Below are 23,902 nucleotides of genomic sequence, written 5' to 3' on the forward strand. Positions count from 1 at the left end.
AAAGCCATACTGAAAATAAAATAACCCCTATTGTAGATTAAAATCATTGATTGGGCAATACTTGTCTGGAACCAACCAATCAAAATTAAATAAAAGTACCCAAAGTTTGTATGCTAAATATAGGCGAGGATGGTAATAAAACTTTGGGTACCTTTGAAAATATAGTCCAATGTACCCTCCCTCCTTGGGTAAAAATGTAATTTGCTGCTCAATGATCCCTACATCCCTGGGTATGGTGTGTCTACAAAAAGGCAGTGTTCAAACTTTTACACCAATTATTTTAATCTACAAAAGTGGTCCCGTTTAATAATTGTAATTGTGAATATTGTAAACAGTTATCGCGCAAGTAAATTTCTGTTTTTCTACAATATAATATTTTTTTTTTCATTTTGACTCAAAACCTATTAAATCAAGAGAAAAACTTAGATTTGTAGCCACACTAAAATAGTTATTTATAGCATCATATTATATACACTAAACAGCTTTCCGTGGATTTTAAAATGTATAATTGTAAGAGTAAAAATATTTTTAGAATAATGCGTTGAAAACTTTATTTTATTTGCTCAAAGATGTGCCTCAAATTAAAAACGTTTCAAGAAAAATGCCACCCCCCTTCTCCTTATACAACCTATCCTAACCTGACCCAAAATTGAAGGTTTCAGTGCTCATCAAGGTACTTCGAGTGAAAGCGCCAATATTTTGTTTTAGAGCATTGCAGTTATGGATTTATATTTCTTGTTTTTACTTTAAACTAAATTTTTGTTTTAACTAGGAATCTTAAAGACTAAGACAATGGACGATATTTTGATAAAAATTCCCTTTTTACAAACAAGTTTGAAAACTTAACTAATCAAAATTCAATAATCTATCATTATTATCTTTAGTGTTCAAACGTTTCACTTTCCAACCCTAATTGTAATCTACAGAATGGGTAATTATGTTTACCATCAATGTGGATGTATTTAAATTTATCGGCCATTGTCTTATCCATTTAGATCCCTGATAAATATCAGAGAAACAAGGATGTCAACATCCATAAAATCGAAGCTCTGAAATGAACATTAACAATTGTATAAGAGTGGCATAACTGAATAAGCATGATACTGCTCCAGGACATCTTACATTGTTAGGACATATTTATAAAGATGCTTATAACATGGTCCCGCGATTCTAATTCAAGACTTCAAAATGGTTTTAACCTATTTTTTAAAACCTTTGAATACATAGCCCTTAGATGCTATGGGCGCAGCCGCTAGTTATATTTTAAAATATCAAAAACCTAAAAATAAAAAGTGTCAAAAGCAAATAAAAGGTCAACTTTATTAGAAAATAATGTCTTAACAAGTTTGTCATAAAAGATTCAAATTTATCTAATTTAGTAAGAGAAAGCTAAATAAAAATTTTGTTAGCTCTGGGCTTGGGACCTTCAGGGCCAACATGTCTTAGATTAATCTTGTAATGTCATGTTTATATTAAAAACGATGTAATAGCCTTTACCAGAGAGTTAGGGGACATTGGACTCTTGATTACACTGGTACCTAAAGTATTATAAATACAGTATTTCATTTGTTGACTGATGTAAAGCTTACCCGAAATAGAGAACTCAATCGGTTTAGTAGTTTTTTAGAACTTAAGATTCAGAAGAAAAAAAATTATTACTTTATACAATACTAGCTGCTAAGTCCCTAGAAGCCTCTAGAGGCACTTAGGAAGTAGGGGGAACGTCGATCTCATCCAATTTAAAATTCAGTTTCAAAAATTTTTTGAAAATATTTTCGGGAGGGAGGGGGATGAAGACACCCTCCCCAAAAATAGTTCAAAACCTTCCCAGGACCTATAAGAAGCTTCACTGTAAAGGAGAACAATATCAGTTCAGCGGTTAGCAAGATCCTTTGGTACAGACAAAAAACGCTTATTACTTTATATAATAGGATAGCGGCTACGCCCCCTAGAGGCCTCTGGGGGCACTTGAGGAAGGGGGAGTTTAAATCCAAAACCTATTTTTTTAATTTAGTTTTTTTTTTTGGGGGGGGGGGGTAGGTAATTCTTTTCTAGGGGCGATTTCTCTTGGGAGGGTGGTTGTACCCTCCCCCAAAATAGTTATAAACTTTCCTGGGACCTATGAAAAGCTACCCTGTAAAGGAGAACCCGATCGGTTCAGTTGTTGGCGAGATCCTTCGGTAGAGACAAACACACAGACAAACACACATCCTGTTACTTTATTATAAGGATACATAAGGGTAATAGTATTTTATGTTGAAAAGTAGTTATATTGTTATAAAACTTTGGGTACCAGTGTAATTATGGCAACACCCCCCCCCCCCCCACCCCACACCCTCGCCTCCTTATACAATCTTACCTAACCGGACCCAAAATTCAGTGCTCACAATGGTACTTCAAGCAAAAGCGTCAATATTTATATTTTTTAATTCTTTTATAGGTGTATTTTCCTTGTTTTTTCTTCAAACTAAATTTTCATTTTAACCAGGAATCTAAAGGAATAAGGCAATGGACGAGAAATTATCAGTTAATGATAAGAAATAAATAAATTATTAGTCAAAACTCCTATTTTAAAACCAAACAATCAAAATTTAATAGAAGTACCCAAAGTTTTTGAGCTAACCAATAAACGAGTTTTTTCATGGAGGGATGGGACATTGGGCTGTTTATTACACTAGTCCCCAAAGTTTCATAATTACGTTTTTATATATATTTTTTCGGTTAACAACTCTAGATGATGACTTAAAAATCAAAGGAGAATCCTGCCATTAAGTGGTAAGGTATAATTCAGATATCTTAAGAGATTAGACAATGCTGACAAATAAAATTACTCCTGTTATGGAATAATATCATTAATTGAATTGATTGAAGTTTGGGCACAGCAAGTTTGAAACCAACTAAAACTCTATAATTATCAAAATTTATGTACATCAATTTATCGGCTATTGTCTTATCCCATTAGATCCCTGATAAATATCAAAGAAAAAACCCATAGAATCGAAGCTCTGAAATGAGCATGATACTGTTTAAAGACATAGTTATATTTTTGGGACTTGATTATAGTGTCATAGTGCATAGTTTTAGATCGATAGAAAAACTCTAATAAGTCTAAACGAAAAGAACCAATATTGACGTACCAACGATCGGAAGGACCCCAATTATAGAAAAGCTTTGCTTTTAAAAATTGATAATCCATTTTCCCGTATAGCTTCGAAACCGAAAAATATCCGCTGGATTAGAACTGGTTCTCAGTCAAACTAAAAATTATGTAAATCTCATTCTCATTCTAATATCCGCAGAAAGCTGTAATACAATGCGATAAATAACTATTCCTTATTAAATGCGTAGATCTCAGTGTGGTTTATTTTCATAACAAAAATCTAAGTGGAGTAGGGAAAGATTAATGAAAAAAATATTGCCGTAAAGTGTAAGAATTCAATTATTTCATAAGAACGTAAACAACAAATTTCTGTTTCTCTAATAATTACTTGACTAGCGGCAGCACTTAACATTTGGGAGCTTGGTATCTCGGAATATAAAGTGGTAGGGAAGGGAACAAAATAGCATAAAACCATCCTCAAAAAAATAAAATGTGAAGCTTCCATATAACAAAGAACTCAATCGGTTCGGTTGCTTTTAAAAGAACACAGTAATAGTGTCTGACTGATTATGACGTAACAAAAAAATTTAGCCAATGAGAGGCCGTTATTGACCAATGGTAAAATTTATAGTGGCCTCTCATTGGCTAATTTTTTTTTTGTTACGTCATAATCAGTCAGACACTATTACTGTGTTCCTTTTAAAATCTTAAGACAGAGATAAAAAAAACCTTACTGCTTTTTACAGTAGGACAGCCTAGAATAGCTTTAAGACACGCACCTGACATAGCAGCAGCATGAACCATTTTTAAAATATCTAGATATAAAGTGTAGTTGGGCAAAGACTCGAAGATTTACAAACTAGATCATAATGTGTAATGTACATTGAAAGTTAACATTTTAGTTATTAAAATGTTTGTCTCTATCTGTGGAAATATAAATATAAACAATCCAAAAGTCAGATGGTCATAAGCAAAACCAAACCCTAACCTAAGGTTAAAAACCAAAACTTGTTTTCAGGGGTGTCTATGCTTTTTAATTTGGGGGGGTGAAAATTTTTAAGGGGGGGGGGGTAATTTGTCGTTTTGGGGGGGGGGGGTGTTTACACCCTCCTAAATGGTTAGAGGTACCTGCAGCACCCCCAAGGTAGGGGTAAATTTTACATGGGGGGGGTAAAATGAAAAATATTTTTGCACCCCCAAATTCGTAATCACCCCTTTACCCCCTCCCCCCATTGGACGACCTTACTTGTTTTAAATGGTTGTTATTTTAAATTCATTACAATCAAACTTAAAGTTTGTGAATACGAGTGGACACATTTAAAGATAAACCTAACCCTTGTACTAATCTTTTTTAAGGGAGGTGGTATTCTAAATGCTAAAGATTTTTTGTAATTTTATGTAAAATATGTTAGATATAATTTCTTTCCAATGTTTTAAATTTCAAATAGTACACAAATGAGTAGATTTTTGTCCCCATCCCATTTCCTTTACTTTATTTCTTTTAACCAAACTCCAGCCTTATATTTTGACTCCGCCTATTTCCTTCCTTACAACCAAATCGTTTACAATAATATCATATGAATATTAAATTAAAAATCATAAAATTAAAACCAGTTTTCTTTGTATGTGTGTGTGTAGCGTTAAATTACAAATAGACTGCATTCCGCGGATAGTAAATCCAAATATTAATTCCAGTTTTGTTAACCCTGAGGGGCCGAAGTCCTGAGCTTACAAATTTAGCATTATTATTGTGGGTTTTTTTCATTTTAATATTCAAATAAAATTGTCTACATTACACATTTTTCCAGTATGGCTTTGAACCGGTTCTAATCCCGCGGATATTAATCGGTTTCAAAGCCATACTGAAAATAAAATATCCCCTGTTGTAGATTAAAATTATTAATTGTACAAACAGGCAGTATCCAAACTTTTCCACTGCTTATTTTATCTACAAAAGGGGTCCCATTTTATAATTGGATAATTTTTTTTCTGTATGACTAAAAACCTAATTAATCAAGAGGGAAAAATTAGATTCGTAGCCACACTGAAATAGTTATTTATAGCATCGTATTATAAACACTAAGCAGCTTTCCGTGGATTTAAAAATGTACAATTGTAAGAATAAAAATATTTTTTAAAACAATGCTTAGAAAACCGGATATAATACAATACGATAAATGATTTTTCAATATGACATAGAACCGCTTTTAATCCAGCGGATATTAATCGGTTTCAAAGCTATACGGAAAAGTATTTTACTAGACCTATATATACCCCTACCTTATATATACACAAGAAGTTTGCAACAAGTATATTTGTATTTTTCTTTGTTTGTTATGGTTTATTTCTTTAAAGTGTGATTTTATCAACATTGCATTATTAACATAATAAAACTCAAACAATCTCATTTAATATTTGAATTTTAAAATGTTTACAGCATTGTCAACATAATAAATCAATAATATTAATTTGCTTTCACATACAAGGCTTTGAATTAAGGATTTTAAGGATATAACTTTTAACTTTAACACTCGCTCAATGTTTCACTTCAGGCAGGTATAACCAAACTGAAGATCTGACCCGCACACAGTGGCGTAACACACACTCCTACACACACACACACACACACAAACACGCATATACAAACAAACTAATGCAACCATCGCATTGAATGCTAAATGTACATTTACACTTTTAGTGCTAACAAAACTCATGGATGGAGTCGTTTTACGGGCGTCATCTTTAAATACAATATTGTAGAACTGACCAAGCCTGACCAAAGTTAAATTCTGTGTCACCTGCCTACAATGCTCCTTTACGGCAATAGCGGCAATTTTGAGCGGCGTAAACGCGTTTCGAAACTTTTCAACCCATAAAAGTAGTCTTGGGAGTTATTTTAAGGACTTGACCTAGAAATACTTTTTTCAAGAACTTAAAGCGCCCTACAAAAGTTGTTATCTGTAGAATCTACGTAAGACGCACAATTACGGCGTTAGTGGCAGATATAAGTAACAATTTTTTTTTTTCATCAAATGACGCGCCATGCCACACAAGTACAAAAGCTCAATTATGTGTTGATGTTCATAAATATCCCTAGTAATGTCTTCCTGTGTAAGTAGGCAAAAAAAAGTAAAATGTTATTTATTGTGTCATCTTTGTGGTAAATCACTGATCAGCCACATAAATATAAAATTCTTACTTGTCAGCAATCTACAACAATTTGGTCTGACTTGTGAGTTAAAAGTGGGTAGAGTAAATAAATCCTCAGTCATTTATAGTAAATGTTGCTTATATCATTTGAAGTGAAGTATAATGAGGAGTAATAATTAATCACAAGGGCATCCAAGCTTATTTATTGGTTATTGAGTTGATTTATCTATTTATGGAAGCTAGACAATTAATTTTGATTTAAATATTTTTTTATACATTGTTTTAAAACTTTCATATCTAATGGTTGAAAAGTTAAAACCGGGTGATTATAACCGAGCCAAGCAGGGTAATAAAACTAGCGGGCTTTTTTAACCAAGTCGAGCCAGCCTATATAGAACGTAAAAAAACAATAAAAAAATCATATATAAAATAATGATTTGAATAAAACAAATTCACAAATGGATGCACTTACCAATAAACTTTAGATTTCACAAAAAAAATCAGCAACTTTACTTCATAAACAAAAAAGTTAGGAGGGGTATTTTGAAATCACCTTGTTTTTCTTTGTTTTCAAATTTTGTTGAGCTATACCGGCAAATGGAAGTAAGCAAAACTGCCTGCTCCAGGGGGAAATGAAAACCAGGGTAGTAGAGGGGGGATTCATACTGAGAATGATGCAATTGAGAAACTGGGAACCGGTTATTTTTACGATTTTCTGTAACCGGGCTTTAAAAACCTGTTCGTCACTAATGGGTTTAAGGGCCATTGCAAACCATTTTTATCATGGTTTAGAACTGTTTTAAGCTGGTGGAACTATATAGTCTTTTGTTTTTGGGTGGTGGTACAAAAACTTGAAAGTGAAAGTAAAAAAGCACACAAAGTTTGCCAATATTTTTTTTAAGGATTTTATTTTTGAGGGTTAAATTGGACAGATTTTTAGAGGTCCTAAGGCACCACCAAATTGATTGGTTTTGTTCATTTTATTCTGAATTTTAAGGGTTTTTTGAGTTGAGTGTATAAACATTTTAACTACTAATTTTAATCTACAGAAGGGGTACTTTAGCATGTCATATTAAGGAATGTGTCTTATCTATTTAGATCCCTGATTAGTTTCATAATTTCATTTGTTATCTTTGCTTAAGTGAATGCTTTTTATTACACAACAACAACATAAGTTTTAAGTACCATGTATGTGTTGTAACATAAAATATAGGCCAACATAAAACTTATTGTTGGAGGGATAGGACAAATGCAGATTGATTTTTATACATTTTTATATAAAAAAAATCCAATCACAAGCTTGTATTCAATCAGTCAATAGTTAAATAGAAATTGTGGAAGAAAATTCTCTTTCGTGAAATTTTGTTGTATTTTCACTGCAACTTTTCTCCTCTTTCTATTCCTTGTGGGGCCAATTGCCTAACCTTGTGGGGGAACAACCTAACATAACCTATAAAAGCTACTGTGAAAATATGGCAAAACGCCACTTATGTGGTTTGCCACAAAAGGGACCCCGAAAATTCTTCTATGCTGGATGTTTCAGACGTTAATTTATTTAACTAATTTACAATAGAATTGTCATTGGTATGACTGCAATCTGATCTTGGACAAAGTAGCCTCCGGACAAAGTAGCCTCTAGGGAAAGTAAGAGTTAAGACTGTAGGAGACTTGGTGTTGCTTTAAGTTCTGAACCTCTCCATGCACCTTGCAACAAACTCCACTTATGAGTTTGGTGTAAAGTGTTCATTCACCCATCAGTCAACCAACCCTTTGATTGTCTGAGAAGTCCTACAAGGTAATAAGTTGCGCCTGTTTTAGGCCAAGGCATTCCTCCTACTCTAAATAATAATGTCATGCACCTGATGTAGTAGAAGTAGAAACCATTTTAATGCCTTAAGTTATGACACGGGGTTTAGGCCAAGATATGAACCTATCACCTCCCCAATGATGAGCAAGTGCACTACATGTTGAGCTATGGTTACGGGTTGACCTCCAGGAAAGTAGCCTCCACTTATAATAAAGGTCATTGCTGCAGTGCTCGGCCCACTGGCCTGCCTAGTTGCAGGCGCTCCATCCCCTAGCCTATAACCTAACCTAACCTATGAATGAATGTTTAATGTACATTAACTTCTAATTTTATATATTTTTATTCCATATATATTAAGAGATATAAGTTTTCCGGAATTGTAATGTAGGGAGTGGATTTGAAATCTGCATCAAATTTTAAGGATTTTTTATAAAATTCGTTTTTTGTATAATTCTTTATCTAAAAGCGGAAATACAAATTAAGTTAATTAATTTTGGCATCCGTGATTGGTGGATTTAAAAAATCTGCGCTCTGATTGGATGTCGTACATCATTCAACCAATTAGAGCGCAGGTAGTTTAAAATCCACCTATCCTATAGGTCAAAATTAATTAACTTAAAATGTATTTCCGCTTTTAGATAAAGAATTTTACAAAAAACGAATTTTATAAAAAATCCTTAAAATTTGATGCAGATTTCAAATCTACTCCCTACATTACGATTCTGGAAAACTTATATCTCTTAATATATATGGAATAAAAATATTCAACCAATTAGAGAGCAGGTAGTTTAAAATCCACCTATCCTATTGGTCAAAATTAATTAACTTAAAATGTATTTCCGCTTTTAGATAAAGAATTTTACAAAAAACGAATTTTATAAAAAATCCTTAAAATTTGATGCAGATTTTAAATCTACTCCCTACATCAAAATTCCGGAAAACTTATATCCCTTAATATATATGTTAGGTTAGGTTATGTTTAATGTACATTAACTTCTAATTTTATATTTTTTTATTCCATACATTTGTTAGGTTAGGTTAGGTTATAGGCTAGGGGACCAAGCGCCCTTGGCTAGGCAGGCCAGGGGGCCAAGTGCTGTAGACATGACCTTTATTAACAGTGGAGGCTACTTTTCTAAAAGAAACCCTGCAAGAAAAATTATTTTTAGTACAATGAAAATTTTGAAAGATTTTTATTGATCTTGATGGAAATTTCAATATTAAAGCAAAAGTAAAAGCTTATTTTTGTCAGAAACTTAGGCTGCCAGTAACTAATAATATTTTTACAAAAAATATACCTTTTCATAATCAAAATCTCTTTTAAAAATTCTGTTTAAATTGCATTTGTACGCATAAAGTCATAGCGGGAAAGAATGAAACTAATGTCAGTAATACAGATGACCAGCTGTGATTTGTTGTTCAGGGGACTTAGCAAGGACTTAGACTTCTGATTGGCTGGAAATCCTAAAGGCTGTCATTCTTACATTACAGTACTACCAGTACAATGCAAATTAAACTGAATTTTTTTGAATGATTTTGAATATAAAGAAGGGTGTTTTTATTATGAAAATGATAACAGTTACTGGCATCCTAAGTTTCTGCCATAAATAAGCTTATAATGTTCTTTCTACGTCATGTATAACTTTTTTGTTATTGAAGCTGGAGGCTTCAAATTTTGGGTATTGGGTCTACTCATGGTGGTCTTTCAGTAGTTAAAGTGGTATATTTTGTGCAGGGTTCCTTTAAGTATTTGTCCCTATCTGCTTTGTCCTAGAAGCTACTTTGTCCAAGGCTTCTTTGTAAAAGATCCCAGCATTCACCACTTTTTTTAATAACTCTTTACAGTTGAATATTAACTATATATGTAATATTAACAGAAGATATTACTTAGAAACCTAGCAACTTTGAGATCTTTACCAAAAAGTCTGTAAGTCAATTCAAAACATCTTTCAACATTTTTCATCAAATTTTTTGTATTTAATAATTATTCTACTCATCTAATAATAAACAAACAAATAATAAGCTAGCCCCTACCATAATTAAATTATAAATTATTTTCTCAAAACATTTTATTATTAAGGGGAGATGGAGGGTTTTAGTACTCAACAAGGTATCCTGAGTGAAACCACAAATTTTACAATGTTCAATGGAAATACATCCCCAATGTTATTGCATCATAATATAGACAGCATTCCAGAGATAGTAAAGTGAAAAATTATAATATTGATTCTTGTTTTGTTAATACTTAGGGACTAACAAATCTGGTATTGATATTTGTATAAAATTGTCTAGAATATATTATGTTACATGATTTTCCAGTATGACTTAGAACCGGTTCAAATCCATCAGACATTAATCAGTTTTGAAGCCATACTGAAAATAGAATTGCCCCTGTTGTAGATTGAAATTATTGATTAAATTAATTGAAAATTGTGCACTACTTGTTTGAAACCAACAAAATACAATGAAAATACCCAAAGTTTTTAAGCTAACCAAGCTAAGGATGGTAAAGAAACTTAGGTTACCTGTGTAAATACAGTCCAATATACACTCCCGCCTTGGGTATAAATATAATTTACAGATCAAAGATCCATGAGCATGGTTGGTCCACAAATTGGAAAAAGAATGTTAAGGTTTTTATTTAATCTAAATTTTTGCATATTTGACTCATATAACAAATCATACTATTTTTTGATAAATTAATTATAAGCAATCAATGAAAACTTTTACTTATTTGGCTTATATACCAAATCATGCTATTTTTTGATAAATTACTTATAAGCAATCAATCACAATAAATGCTTATTTGGCTTATATACCAAATCATACAATTTTTTCATAAATTACTTACAAGTAATAAATGAAAATTATTGCTTATTTTTTTTACATACCAAATCATGCTATTTTTTCATAAATTACTTATAAGAAAACAATGAAAAATTTTGCTTATTTGTCTTATTTACAAAAATATGCTATGTTTTGATAAGTTACCTATAAGCAATCAATGAAAATTCTTGCTTGTTTGGCTTATATATAGGGATGCATATTCTACATAGCTACTCTGCTAAAAGGGGGAGGGAAAAATAAAAAATGAATGGTTGGTGGAAAAAAGTTAACTAAAAACAGTTTACCATTTTCCTCCTCTTCTTGTTGAAAAAAAAAAATATGTGGGAGAGGGAAAAAAATTAATGAAATATAGAGTTCTTTAAATATTTTTTTCATTCCCCCCCCCCCTCCCCCCTACTTAGTGGAAAAAACTAGAAGGAGGGAGAATTAGTAGCAGGAGAAAAAAATTAATCTTGTGCAGAATATACACCCCTCCTTGTATACCAAATAATACTATTTATTGATAAATTACTTATTAGCAATCAATCTAAATTCTTGCTTATTTAACAAATGAAGTAATTAATGTAATATTTTAGAATCAAGCAATCAATCACAATAAATGCTTACTTGGCTTATATACCAAATCATGCAATTTTTGGATAAATTACTTATAAGCAATCAATCACAATAAATGCTTGTTTGGCTTATTTACCAAATCATGCAATTTTTTGATAGATTACTTATAAGCAATCAATCACAATAAATGTTTATTTGGCTTATATACCAAATTATGCAATATTTTGATAGATTACTTATAAGCAATCAATCACATTTATTGCTTATTTGGCCTATATACCAAATCATGCAATTTTTTGATAAATTACTTACAAGCAATCAATCACAATAAATACTTGTTTGATTTATATACCAAATCATGCAATTTTTTGATAAATTACTTATAAGTAATTAATGAAAATTATTGCTTATTTGGCTTAAATACCAAATCATGCTATTTTTTGATAAATTACTTATAAGTAATCAATCACAATAAATACTTATTTGGCTTATATACCAAATCATGCTATTTTTTCATAAATCACTTACAAGCAATCAATCACAATAAATGCTTATTTGGCTTCTATACTAAATTATACAATTTTTTGATAAATTACTTACAAGCAATCAATGAAAATGATTGCTTATTTGGCTTATATACCAAATCATGCTATTTTTTTCATAAATTACTTATAAGCAATCAATGAAAATGATTGCTTATTTGGCTTATACACCAAATCATGCTATTTTTTCATAAATTACTTATAAGTAATCAATCACAATAAATGCTTATTTGGCTTATATACCAAATCATGCAATTTTTTGATAGATTACTTACAAGCAATCAATGAAAATGATTGCTTATTTGGCTTATATACCAAATCATGCAATTTTTTCATAAATTACTTATAAACAATCAATGAAAATGATTGCTTATTTGGCTTATATACCAAATCATGCTATTTTTTCATAAATTACTTATAAGCAATCAATGAAAATGATTGCTTATTTGGCTTATATACCAAATAATGCTATTTTTTCATAAATTACTTACAAGCAGTCAATCACAATAAATGCTTATTTTGCTTATATACAAAATCATCCAATTTTTTGATAAATTACTTTTAAGTAATTAATCACAATAAATGCTTATTTGGCTTGTATACCAAATCATGCAATTTATTGATAGATTACTTATAAGCAATCAATCACAATAAATCTTTATTTGGCTTGTATACCAAATCATGCAATTTTTTGATAGATTACTTATAAGCAATCAATCACAATAAATCTTTATTTGGCTTGTATACCAAATCATGCAATTTTTTGATAAATTACTTATAAGTAATCAATCACAATAAATGCTTATTTGGCTTATATACCAAATCATGCAATTTTTTGATAGATTACTTACAAGCAACCAATGAAAATGATTGCTTATTTGGCTTATATACCTAATCATGCAATTTTTTGAAAAATTACTTACAAGCAATCAATTACAATAAATGCTTATTTGGCTTATATACCAAATCATGCTATTTTTTTCATAAATTACTTATAAGCAATCAATGAAAATGATTGCTTATTTGGCTTATACACCAAATCATGCTATTTTTTCATAAATTACTTATAAGTAATCAATCACAATAAATGCTTATTTGGCTTATATACCAAATCATGCAATTTTTTGATAGATTACTTACAAGCAATCAATGAAAATGATTGCTTATTTGGCTTATATACCAAATCATGCAATTTTTTCATAAATTACTTATAAGCAATCAATGAAAATGATTGCTTATTTAGCTTATATACCAAATCATGCTATTTTTTCATAAATTACTTATAAGCAATCAATGAAAATGATTGCTTATTTGGCTTATATACCAAATCATGCTATTTTTTCATAAATTACTTACAAGCAGTCAATCACAATAAATGCTTATTTTGCTTATATACAAAATCATCCAATTTTTTGATAAATTACTTTTAAGTAATTAATCACAATAAATGCTTATTTGGCTTGTATACCAAATCATGCAATTTATTGATAGATTACTTATAAGCAATCAATCACAATAAATCTTTATTGGCTTGTATACCAAATCATGCAATTTTTTGATAGATTACTTAAAAGCAATCAATCACAATAAATCTTTATTTGGCTTGTATACCAAATCATGCAATTTTTTGATAAATTACTTATAAGTAATCAATCACAATAAATGCTTATTTGGCTTATATACCAAATCATGCAATTTTTTGATAGATTACTTACAAGCAACCAATGAAAATGATTGCTTATTTGGCTTATATACCTAATCATGCAATTTTTTGAAAAATTACTTACAAGCAATCAATTACAATAAATGCTTATTTGGCTTATATACCAAATCATGCTATTTATTCATAAATCACTTACAAGCAATCAATCACAATAAATGCTTATTTGGCTTATATACTAAATCATCCAATTTGTTGATAAATTACTTACAAGCAATCAATCACAATAAATGCTTATTTGGCTTATATACCAAATCATGCAATTTTTTGATAGATTACTTATAAGCAATCAATCACAATAAATGCTTATTTGGCTTATATACCAAATCATGCAATTTTTGGTTAAATTACTTATAAGCAATCAATCACATTGGTTGCTTATTTGGCTTATATCAGCCAAATCTTCTGATATACTTATAAGCAATCAATGAAAATGCAAATTACTTATAAGTAATCAATCACAATAAATGCTTATTTGGCTTATATACCAAATCATGCAATTTTTTGATAGATTACTTATAAGAAATCAATCACAATAAATGCTTATTTGGCTTATATACCAAATCATGCAATTTTTTGATGGATTACTTACAAGCAATCAATCACAATAAATGCTTATTTGGCTTATATACCAAATCATGCAATTTTTTGATAGATTACTTATAAGCAATCAATCACATTTATTGCTTATTTGGCTTATATACCAAATCATACAATTTTTTGATAGATTACTTATAAGCAATCAATCACAATAAATGCTTATTTGGCTTATATACCAAATCATCCAATTTGTTGATAAAATACTTACAAGCAATCAATCACAATAAATGCTTATTTGGCTTATATACCAAATCATGCAATTTTTGGATAAATTACTTATAAGCAATCAATCACATTGGTTGCTTATTTGGCTTATATCAGCCAAATCTTCTCTTTTTTTCATAAACTGCTTACAGGAAGGAAGGGATTAATTATTACTCCTCCTTCTTTTCTTCACTTCAACTTATATAAGCCACTTTTACTGTAAATGACTGAGTATTTATTTACTCCACCCTCTTTTATCTCACAAGTAAGACCAAATTGTTGTAGAATGCTGATATAAGTAAGCAATTAGTATTCTTTATGGCTTATCAGTAATTTACCACAAAAATGGCACAATGGCACATTTAAGTAAGCCAAAAAAAATGTTAATTGCTTACTTACACGTTTTGAGATTACTAGGGATAGACTAGCTTCGCTACTAAATAATAATATAGATTGGATAATTTGCAGCAATTTTCTGCAAATCCAATTGGCGCAGTACATCAATTTAGATATGTTTATGTAGCTTTAGGTTTTGTAAGATTATAGTACTAGCAAACAGAGGGAGAGAGACAATGGGCTGTTTATTGTAATAACGTTTTCTTATTCGTTGGCTCAACAATTTTGGGGACTTCAGTGCATTTTGATTGGTTTGAAGTTGAGTGTTCAAACGTTATAACCACTAATTTTAATCCACAGAAGGGGGTATTTTGTGTATTATCATTGGGGTACAGTACATCAATTTATTGGCCATTGTCTCATCCCTTTGATCCCTGTAAATTTAGATATGTTTATAAAACTTTAGGTTTTGTAAGATTACAGATGTAACAAATAAAATGTTGAATTCATTTTTATCAGAGACAGAGTGGACAATTATTACACTTGTCCCCAAAGTTTTATAAAAAACTTTTTCTTTTCGTTGGCATAACAACTTTAGGGTAATTTTGATTGGTTGATGCATACAGTTAAGTGTTCATACGTTTTAACCAATAATTTTAATTTACAGAAGGGGTTATTTTGTGTATCATCATAAGGATGTACATCAATTTATTGGCCATTGTCTTATCCCTTTAATCCCTGTAAATTTAGATAAGTTTATAAAACTTCAGGTTTTGTAAGATTACAGATGTAACAAATAAAATGTTCATTTCATTTTTATCAGAGACAGAGTGGACAATTTGCTGTTTATTACACTTGTCCCCAAAGTTTTATAAAAACGTTTTCTTATTCGTTGGCATAACAACTTTAGGTTAATTTTGATTGGTTGATGCATACAGTTAAGTGTTCATAAGTTTCAACCAATAATTTCAATTTACAGAAGGGTTTTTTTTGTGTATCATCATAAGGATGTACATCAATTTATCGGCCACTGTCTTATCCCTTTACACCCCTGCATGTTTATAAAAAATTAGGTTTTGTAAGATTACAGCACTAACAAATAAAATGTTCATTTCTTTTTTAATAAATGCAATTTCTTTGCAAAATAAAATAAAGTCTGATTTCTCAGGGAGTTAGAGTACAATGGGCTCTATATTAGTCTAGTCCCAAACGTTTTCTTAATCGTTAGATTAATAACTTTGGGAACTTTTGTTAATTGGTTCTTTAAGTTGAGTGTCCAAACGTTTCAACGACTTATATTAATCTACAATTGGTTAATTTTGTGTATCATCATTTTGGATGTAAAACAATTTATCGGCCATTGTCTTATCCCTTTAGATCGCTGCTGATTTCGAGTTTTAGCTAATAGCAAAATAGCTGGATCTTTAAATGTGTAGCCGTTGCCGTAACCAGCTATGGCCGTAGTCGTAGCCGTCGTCACTGCCAGTGCTGCTGCCAATAAAACATGGATTTTTAAATTTTTGAAGTTTCTCCGTATTATCATTATTATTATTTTTTCATATTTTTACTGAAAATCCAAAAAGTGGTTGCTATTTAAAAAATCGCATATAGCCGTGGCCACGCGCAGACAATTTGATTTAAAGATCGGTATTAGGTTAGTGGCTGTACCTCTGGCCACGGCAACGGCTACACATTTAAAGATCAAGCTCAGCTGTTTTCTAGTTTCGAATAATAGATATAGAAAATCTAGATACAAACTCCCCAAATTAGCTAATAGAAAAACAGCGGAGGAATAATTCGACCATAGTATTGGTTAGAAACAGGGGCGTAGTAAAAAAAATGCGCGCGATGCATGCCAACATTTTCTTTATAGGGATTTTTATTTTGGGGGGGGGGTGGTATTTACCCTCCCAAAGTTGTTTAGGGGGGTTAATTACCCCCTCCTAAATTGTTGGGGGTGCCTAGGGCATCCCCAAGGTAGGGGTAAATTTTACATGAGGGGGGTAAAATAAAAATTTTTTTTTTTTTTGGGGGGGGGGAGTAATCACCCCTTTACCACCCCCCCTTGGACGTTCTTGGTTAGAAAGTTTACATATTTTGGTACGAAAAGGAAGTTATTTTTTTCCTACACTTATATCATGAGGTATGTTTTAAAAGTTAAATAATTGTTTTGTAAAATATAATCAAAATTCTTTTAAATTAATAAAAAAGCAATTTTAAAAAATCACTATATTTATCTGTTAATAATTATGATAGTCTTACCAAAATATTGTTATAAAAATTAAAACTTGTAAAACGAAATTAAAAGTTGTCAAAAATATTTCAACCATTTTTTGCAAAATTCATAAATTTTTGATTTATAATTCCGTTGATTTAACAAAAAGTTGTTGGGAAATTTTTTGTTACAATTTTCAATTTCTTTTTACAATTGTTAGGTTAGGTTATATTATAGCTAGAGGGCCGAGCGCCCGCGGCTATGCAGGCCAGGGGGCCAGGCGCTGCCGTCATGATTATTATTAACAGTTGTCTAAGATCCCGTAAAGGGTCTCCACCTCTTGGACCAGATTGTTTTCTGGTTTACACTTCAATACGGCATATGGAGCAGCTTTACCACCAAAATAAATTTAATAAGGTCACAAAAATGCACTTTATAAGTTCTAATTAATTTTTTCAACACTAATTAAAAATCATTTCTGTATTTCTAGAAAAAACAGGATACAAATGTTATATTAAAAAATTTTATCTTGGGACTCTGAACTAACAAATTACATGTAGAAAATTTCTCTTTCTTTCTCTTTCTTTCTCTTTCTTTCTCTTTTTTTCTCTTTCTTTCTCTTTTTTTCTCTTTCTATCTATTTTTTTCTCTTTTTTCTCTTTTTTCTCTTTTTTTTCTTTTTTTCTCTTTTTTTCTCTTTTTTTCTCTTTTTTTCTCTTTTTTCTCTTTTTTCTCTTTTATTCTCTTTTTTTCTCTTTTTTTCTCTTTCTTTATATTTCTTTCACTTTCTTTATATTTCTTTCCATTTCTTTCTCTCTCCTTTCTTTCTCTTTCTTTCTCTTTCTTTCTCTTTCTTTCTCTTTCTTTCTCTTTCCTTCTCTTTCTTTCTCTTTATTTACCTTTCTTTCTCTTTATTTACCTTTCTTTCTCTTTCTATCTTTTTTTTTCTCTTTTTTCTCTTTTTTCTCTTTTTCTCTTTTTTCTCTTTTTTCTCTTTCTATCTCTTTCTATCTCTTTCTTTCCCTTTTTTCTCTTTCTTTCTCTTTCCTTCTCTTTCTTTCTCTTTCTTTTTCTTTCTTTCTCTTTCTTTCTCTTTCTTTCTCTTTCTTTCTCTTTCTTTCTCTTTCTTTCTCTTTCTTTCTCTTTCTTTCTCTTTCTTTCACTTTCTTTATATTTCTTTCTCTTTCTTTATATTTTAATTCTTTCATAGCGTCAAAGATCTGAGATTCTAATGTTTGTGACAAAATTGTCTGAATTAATAACTTTTAATATCTTTTAATATACTTGTACTTTTCTATTTTATTAATGTTTGCCTATTAATATTAATTATATTTTGTTCATATTTTCATATTCTCTAGCTGTACTGTAAAAGTTATTAGTATTTCATCAATAAGTGGGGTAGAATATATTACAGACTCATGTATAGACATATTTTCATTATATATTCCATCTATGATGCCTAATATGTCATAAAACTTTTTTTCTTTTAAGGAAGCATCATAGAAAATAATTTTTCAAGTAGCACTTCTAAAATCATTTTAAAGTTAATAATAAATCTTAATGGCATGCTTCACATAAATTGAACTAAAGATGATTTTGTCCATGGCAGAGAAGCTGTTTGAAATTATAATCAAAATATTGAAAGTTACAAAAAGAAGGAGAATATTCGAGTTTTATTTCTGTAATATAATTATATGTACATTATATGTACACTAGCGGCTTCGCCCCTAGCCTCTAGTGGCTTTGCCCCAAGAGGTGATAAAAAAAAATTATGGCAAAAATCGTAAAGGACCATGGAAATCTCCTTCAAAAAAAAAAAAAAAAAAAAAAAAAAAAATGGGGGGGGGGGATTTTTTGTTTTTTTGGGGGGTTTGGGGTGTCCAACCCCCCAAGAAAATAGCTTAAAACCACCACAGGACCAATAGGTAGATACCCTGAAGAGTAGAATCCGATCGGTTCAGTGGTTACCGAGATCTTAAGGGACAGACAGACAGACGGACAGACAGACGGACAGACAGACGGACAGACGGACAGACAGACGGACAGACAGACGGACAGACAGACGGACAGACAGACGGACAGACAGACATCGTTCTACTTTGTATTATAGATGTAAAGAAAATAGAGAGGAAGCAAAAAAAAGAGTTTCTAGTTGCTATGGAAGTTAATTCTCATATTAAATGTATTTTTCTTGTCATATCCTAGCTGACAAACATTTACCTATAAGGTAGGTGCTTTCAGAGAGCCCTTTAGTGCGCATAACATTTCCTTTTTTAGTACAATCTTTATATGTGGAAGGGTAAGTGGTAAAAAATCTAACGGTTCTACCATAAAAAAAACTGATGGAGAGACAGACACTAATATTCACTACTAAAAAGGGGCGCGGTGGCTTAGTGGTAATGTGGTATTCGCCACCCGATGCCCCTAATTGTAGGTCAGCTTTGCTTCCATCTTAAGGGCGGTCCTAGTGATCTCCCTTGATAAGGAGGTGGGGCAATTAAACCCCCCCCCCCATGTAGTAAAGTATTTATAGTTTGACAACCCTATTGTGTGTATTCTAATTTATCTTACCATTCCCCACCCCTTTCAGGGAGGGGAATAACTTTTGCCAATTATTGTTGTTGTACATATATATTTAACCTCTGACTTTGATTATTAATTATCCCAATCCATGTATCTATCATTTTGTTGTATTATAGTTAGTACTTTGTGAACCTTCAATAAATCCACACCTTAACTGATATTCTAGTTGTTGTTGGTGAAACATAGGGAAGTGCAGCTCCTCTATAACAAAGCTTGTCCATGTCTGTTTACACCGCCGTAATAACCGAACTCAGTAACGGCTGATAACTGCGGCTGCTACTACAGTAACACACTGAGCTACGGTGGTGAAAGTTCGAGTTCTCTGTGTGTTGACTCAAATTTCTCATTCGCAATAATAATCACGCAATTTCCCCTGGTTGTGTTAGAAGGGAATTATTGAGTAAGTTTGGATACTCAATAGTCCCGTACATGATATCAGTACTACCCTTATCCCAAGCTCCTCTGAGAGCATCATTCATTAGGGTGACTTAATTTGGGACACCTGCCATACTCGGCGAGGGTGAGGTAATAATGAGTAGCTCTCATGAGACAGCGGGTCAAGTCCTAATGTGCCCATCCCTAAGAAACTATGGCTAATCAATCAATCAATCAAAAAACTAAAAATATAATAGTTTGAGCTTTTGTATGCAGTAAAAAATATATTATGCTTAAATGAGACCAAAAATTTTTGTATAGAATTATACTGGAATTAAAAATAAGAGATTAGCTTTGCTTCTTTTTTAAGTGGTTAAGGTTTATAGTGTTTGTTTTATTGAGATTTATAAAACTTTCATATAAGATTGTTAATGATACAGGGATCTAAAAGGATATGACAAAAATTGCAACATCCCTAATGATTATACACAAAATTTATCCTTCTGTAGGTTACAATTAGTGATTAAAACTTTTGTAGACTTAATCAACAACTTAGTCAACAAAAGTCCCTAAAGTTGTTAAGACAATGAATAAGAAAATATTACTATAAAACTTTGGGGACTAGTGAACAGGCCCCATTGTCCCCTCCCTGCCTGGTAATGATAACAATATGATATTTGGTAATATTTATTTAGATAACTTTGTTTTCACAGACTAAAGTTCTGTATTGAATAATGATAGAAAGAAAAGGAAAAGAAGGAAAATCTGATCAAAATATAGGTTGCACCAATGAAAATTTATAAGATTTTTTTATTTTTATATTAATCGTCTTGGAAAATTCATAGTCAAGGCAGAGAGCTGGTTCTAATTCATTGAATTAATCGGTTTCGAAGCCAAACTGGAAAAAATCCTGTTATTGGTAGCGAAGCTACTCTATAATTCACTTTGTCCGTCAGTTCATCCGACGGTCAGTCCGTAACGCTATGGGGGAAAACGTGATTTTATCGGCTCCTATTCAAGATAGACAGCTGAAATTTTTAGTGAAGATTCCTATTACATATGCCAATCTAATCTATACATTGTTTTGTCGATCGGTCTGTTACTTGGGGTGCTAGATTGATTCCTAGATTTTCAAGTTTTTGTGATTTTCTTAATTCCTATTCATGATTAACGGCTGAAATTATCAGGGCTGGAATATGTTTATATTCTACATTTTTCTGGCAAGTTTTATTAAGATTTGTCTATTAATTGCGGTGCTAGATTGATTCCTAAATTTTTAAGTTTTCATAATTATAAGGTTGCGTGATATTAAATGCTTTGTGATTTCAATAGAAATAGAAGAGTACCTTTATTGTGATTTCCCTATTTTATCAAGTTTAATGATTATTGAATGACACGACAATGAATTTTTCCCGATATCCATTCATATTTTTTTAGCTTTGCTACTTATGGATGTTGTCATCCTTGTTTATTTAGGCAGTTGCAGTGGATCCGTTTGGACTCACCAGAATATAATCCAGTTTTTTTTATAAATCCAGTTCCTGTGGATTCTTTTGAACTCAAAGAAATAATCCGGTTTTTTATTTAGACAGTTGCTGTGGATCCTTTTGAACCAACAAGAGGATAATCCGGTTATTTATTTAGGCAGTTGCTGTGGATCCTTTTGGACTTACCAGACGATTCCCTTCAATAAGAAGAAAAGGTAAAAATATTTTTGTGTGTAGCATAGCTAATATTTAAGCTATTTGTGTTAGTAGTAGCACGTACAATCTTTTTATATTTTATGAGAGTCGCGGGGCTGATTTTTGAGGCTTCCCTAAGCCGCGCTGCTGATGGGGGCTGAGGCTGTTGACGCCTGCTTAAAAGTTTCATTTACTTTATAAACATTTTGATATTTGCGTCAATGTTTAAGTCTATATACAATAAAATGCAAATATAATGATGATATTTTGACGAAAGTTTATGATAATTCCTTAGTAACTTATTTAACTTTAAACTATTTCATGAAACTTTTATCTTTTTTAAAAATAATATATCTGATTTTTTATACATTTCAACAAGTTGTCTGGTAAAGAAATTTTTGGGAAATGCAGAAAAAATTCTTTCGTACACTTTAAATTAAAGGATGTACGTACATAGTAGAGATACTATTTTTGAAAAATGTTTAAGGTATTTTATAAGCGCAGCTACTTTAAAATCAGTTTTGGTCTTTAATCTAACATTAAGCAACGCAAAAAAAAGATTATAAAAGCTAAATATCAAAAAATTTCAGTAAAATAAGTAAAAAAACTGCATTTGAAAATTTCAATTTTAGATTTTATTGTCAGTAATTTACATTCAAATATCTATCATACCAGGGATATAAAGGGATAAGCTAATTGCCGATGAATTGATGTACATTCCCAATGAGGACACACAAATTACCACTTCTGTAGATTACAATAAGTTCTTGAATTATTTGGACACACAACTTAATGAACCAACCAATCAAGATTCAGTAAAAGTTCCCAAAGTTGTTAATCCATCGGATAAGAAAACGTTTTACTAAAACTTTGGGGACTAGTGTAATAAACACACTAACGTTCTTTTGGAATATGGGATCTAAAGGGATCCACCCCCCTACAAAGTCAACTTACTTAAAAGTCAAAAAAGCGTCCTTTAACTGGTGAATTGACGCGCGAATTTTTTTGCACCCCTCTTAAATTCAAGGCAGGTGTGACTTTCTTTATTCTGGACACCTACCTTGGCTGTTTTAAGGGTTGTATAGTGGTTGGAGGGAGGGTTGAAGGCCTTTATCAGGGGGATATAGGGGGGTGACACCTTAATTTTGCAGGAGGGTTGGAAACATCCCTTTCTGCATAATTTTTGATCAAAAACTTTTTTTCCTAGTATGTTGTGATTACTTGCCAAAATAAAGTTTTTAAAATCTTAAACCAAATAAATCAGCTTATCAATGCTGTTTTTTTACTTTGAACATATTTGTTCTTATAAGTTATTTAAAGAATATTTTGATAATTAGACTAAAGGTATCTCTTTCTTCTTTTGTTAACAAGAAAATATTAGAAATCTTTCACATTTTTTAGAACACTTTTTTGTATGTATAAGATATCTATGTCTGTATGTCTGTCTGTTTGTACCAAAGGATCTTGCTTACCGCTGAACCGATTGGGTTCTCCTTTACAGGGTAGCTTCTCACAGGTCCCGGGAAGGTTTATAACTATTTTCTTGGGGGGGGGGGGGTGGGGACACCCCCAACCATCCAAATAAATGAAAATAACCACCTCCCCATCCAAAAAAAATCTTTTCAAAACTAGAATTAAAATAGTGGGGTTGACTAACATCCCCCACCCAAAAAAAAACAACCCCCCCAAAAAAATTGTTTTAAAAACAAATTTTCTTTTAAATCTAAAATAAAAAAAACCCATAATTTTTTTCATTTTTTAAAAATTACCTTATGGCAAAGCCACTAGAGGCTAGGGGTGAAGCCGCTAGTTAGTGTATAAAGTACTACAAAAAAAATTTTGCCATTTTTAGCCAGGATAAAAGATCTAGTAGAAATTTACTCAGCTTATTTAAATATTTCCATGTATGATGTCATGAATGTAATGCCTATATTAATGAATTTTTAAAATTTCATTTAATTTTCTGGACGTACTTTAATTAACTTGCAAATTATATTAACAGATATGATGAATATCATTTTATTTCAACTTATGTTGTTGCGAAAAAAAATAGTTTTGATAAATCCAAAATCATGAATATTTTCAAAAAATGTTAAAAATAGCTTTCAATAGTTTTTTTTCAGTGAACTCATGCATAAAAAATCTAATGTTGTAAAAGCTAATAATAATTTTCTGCTTAAAAATAA

The 23,902-nt window shown here is 31.1% G+C and overlaps 1 protein-coding gene across 1 annotated transcript in view; it reads left to right on the forward strand.

The window, feature by feature from the left end:
• LOC145335167 (uncharacterized) overlaps positions 1-23,902 on the forward strand; it is a 63,710-nt gene that overhangs the window by 22,735 nt on the left and 17,073 nt on the right. Inside the window, exon 7 of the mRNA XM_080180897.1 lies at positions 21,679-21,736. Coding sequence (XP_080037023.1) covers positions 21,679-21,736 — 58 coding nt within the window. The remainder of the gene's footprint in view (positions 1-21,678; positions 21,737-23,902) is intronic.

The sequence above is a fragment of the Acartia tonsa genome, chromosome 13 (assembly GCF_053477335.1).
Source record: "Acartia tonsa isolate MP-2025a chromosome 13, ASM5347733v1, whole genome shotgun sequence".
NCBI lineage: Eukaryota > Metazoa > Arthropoda > Copepoda > Calanoida > Acartiidae > Acartia > Acartia tonsa.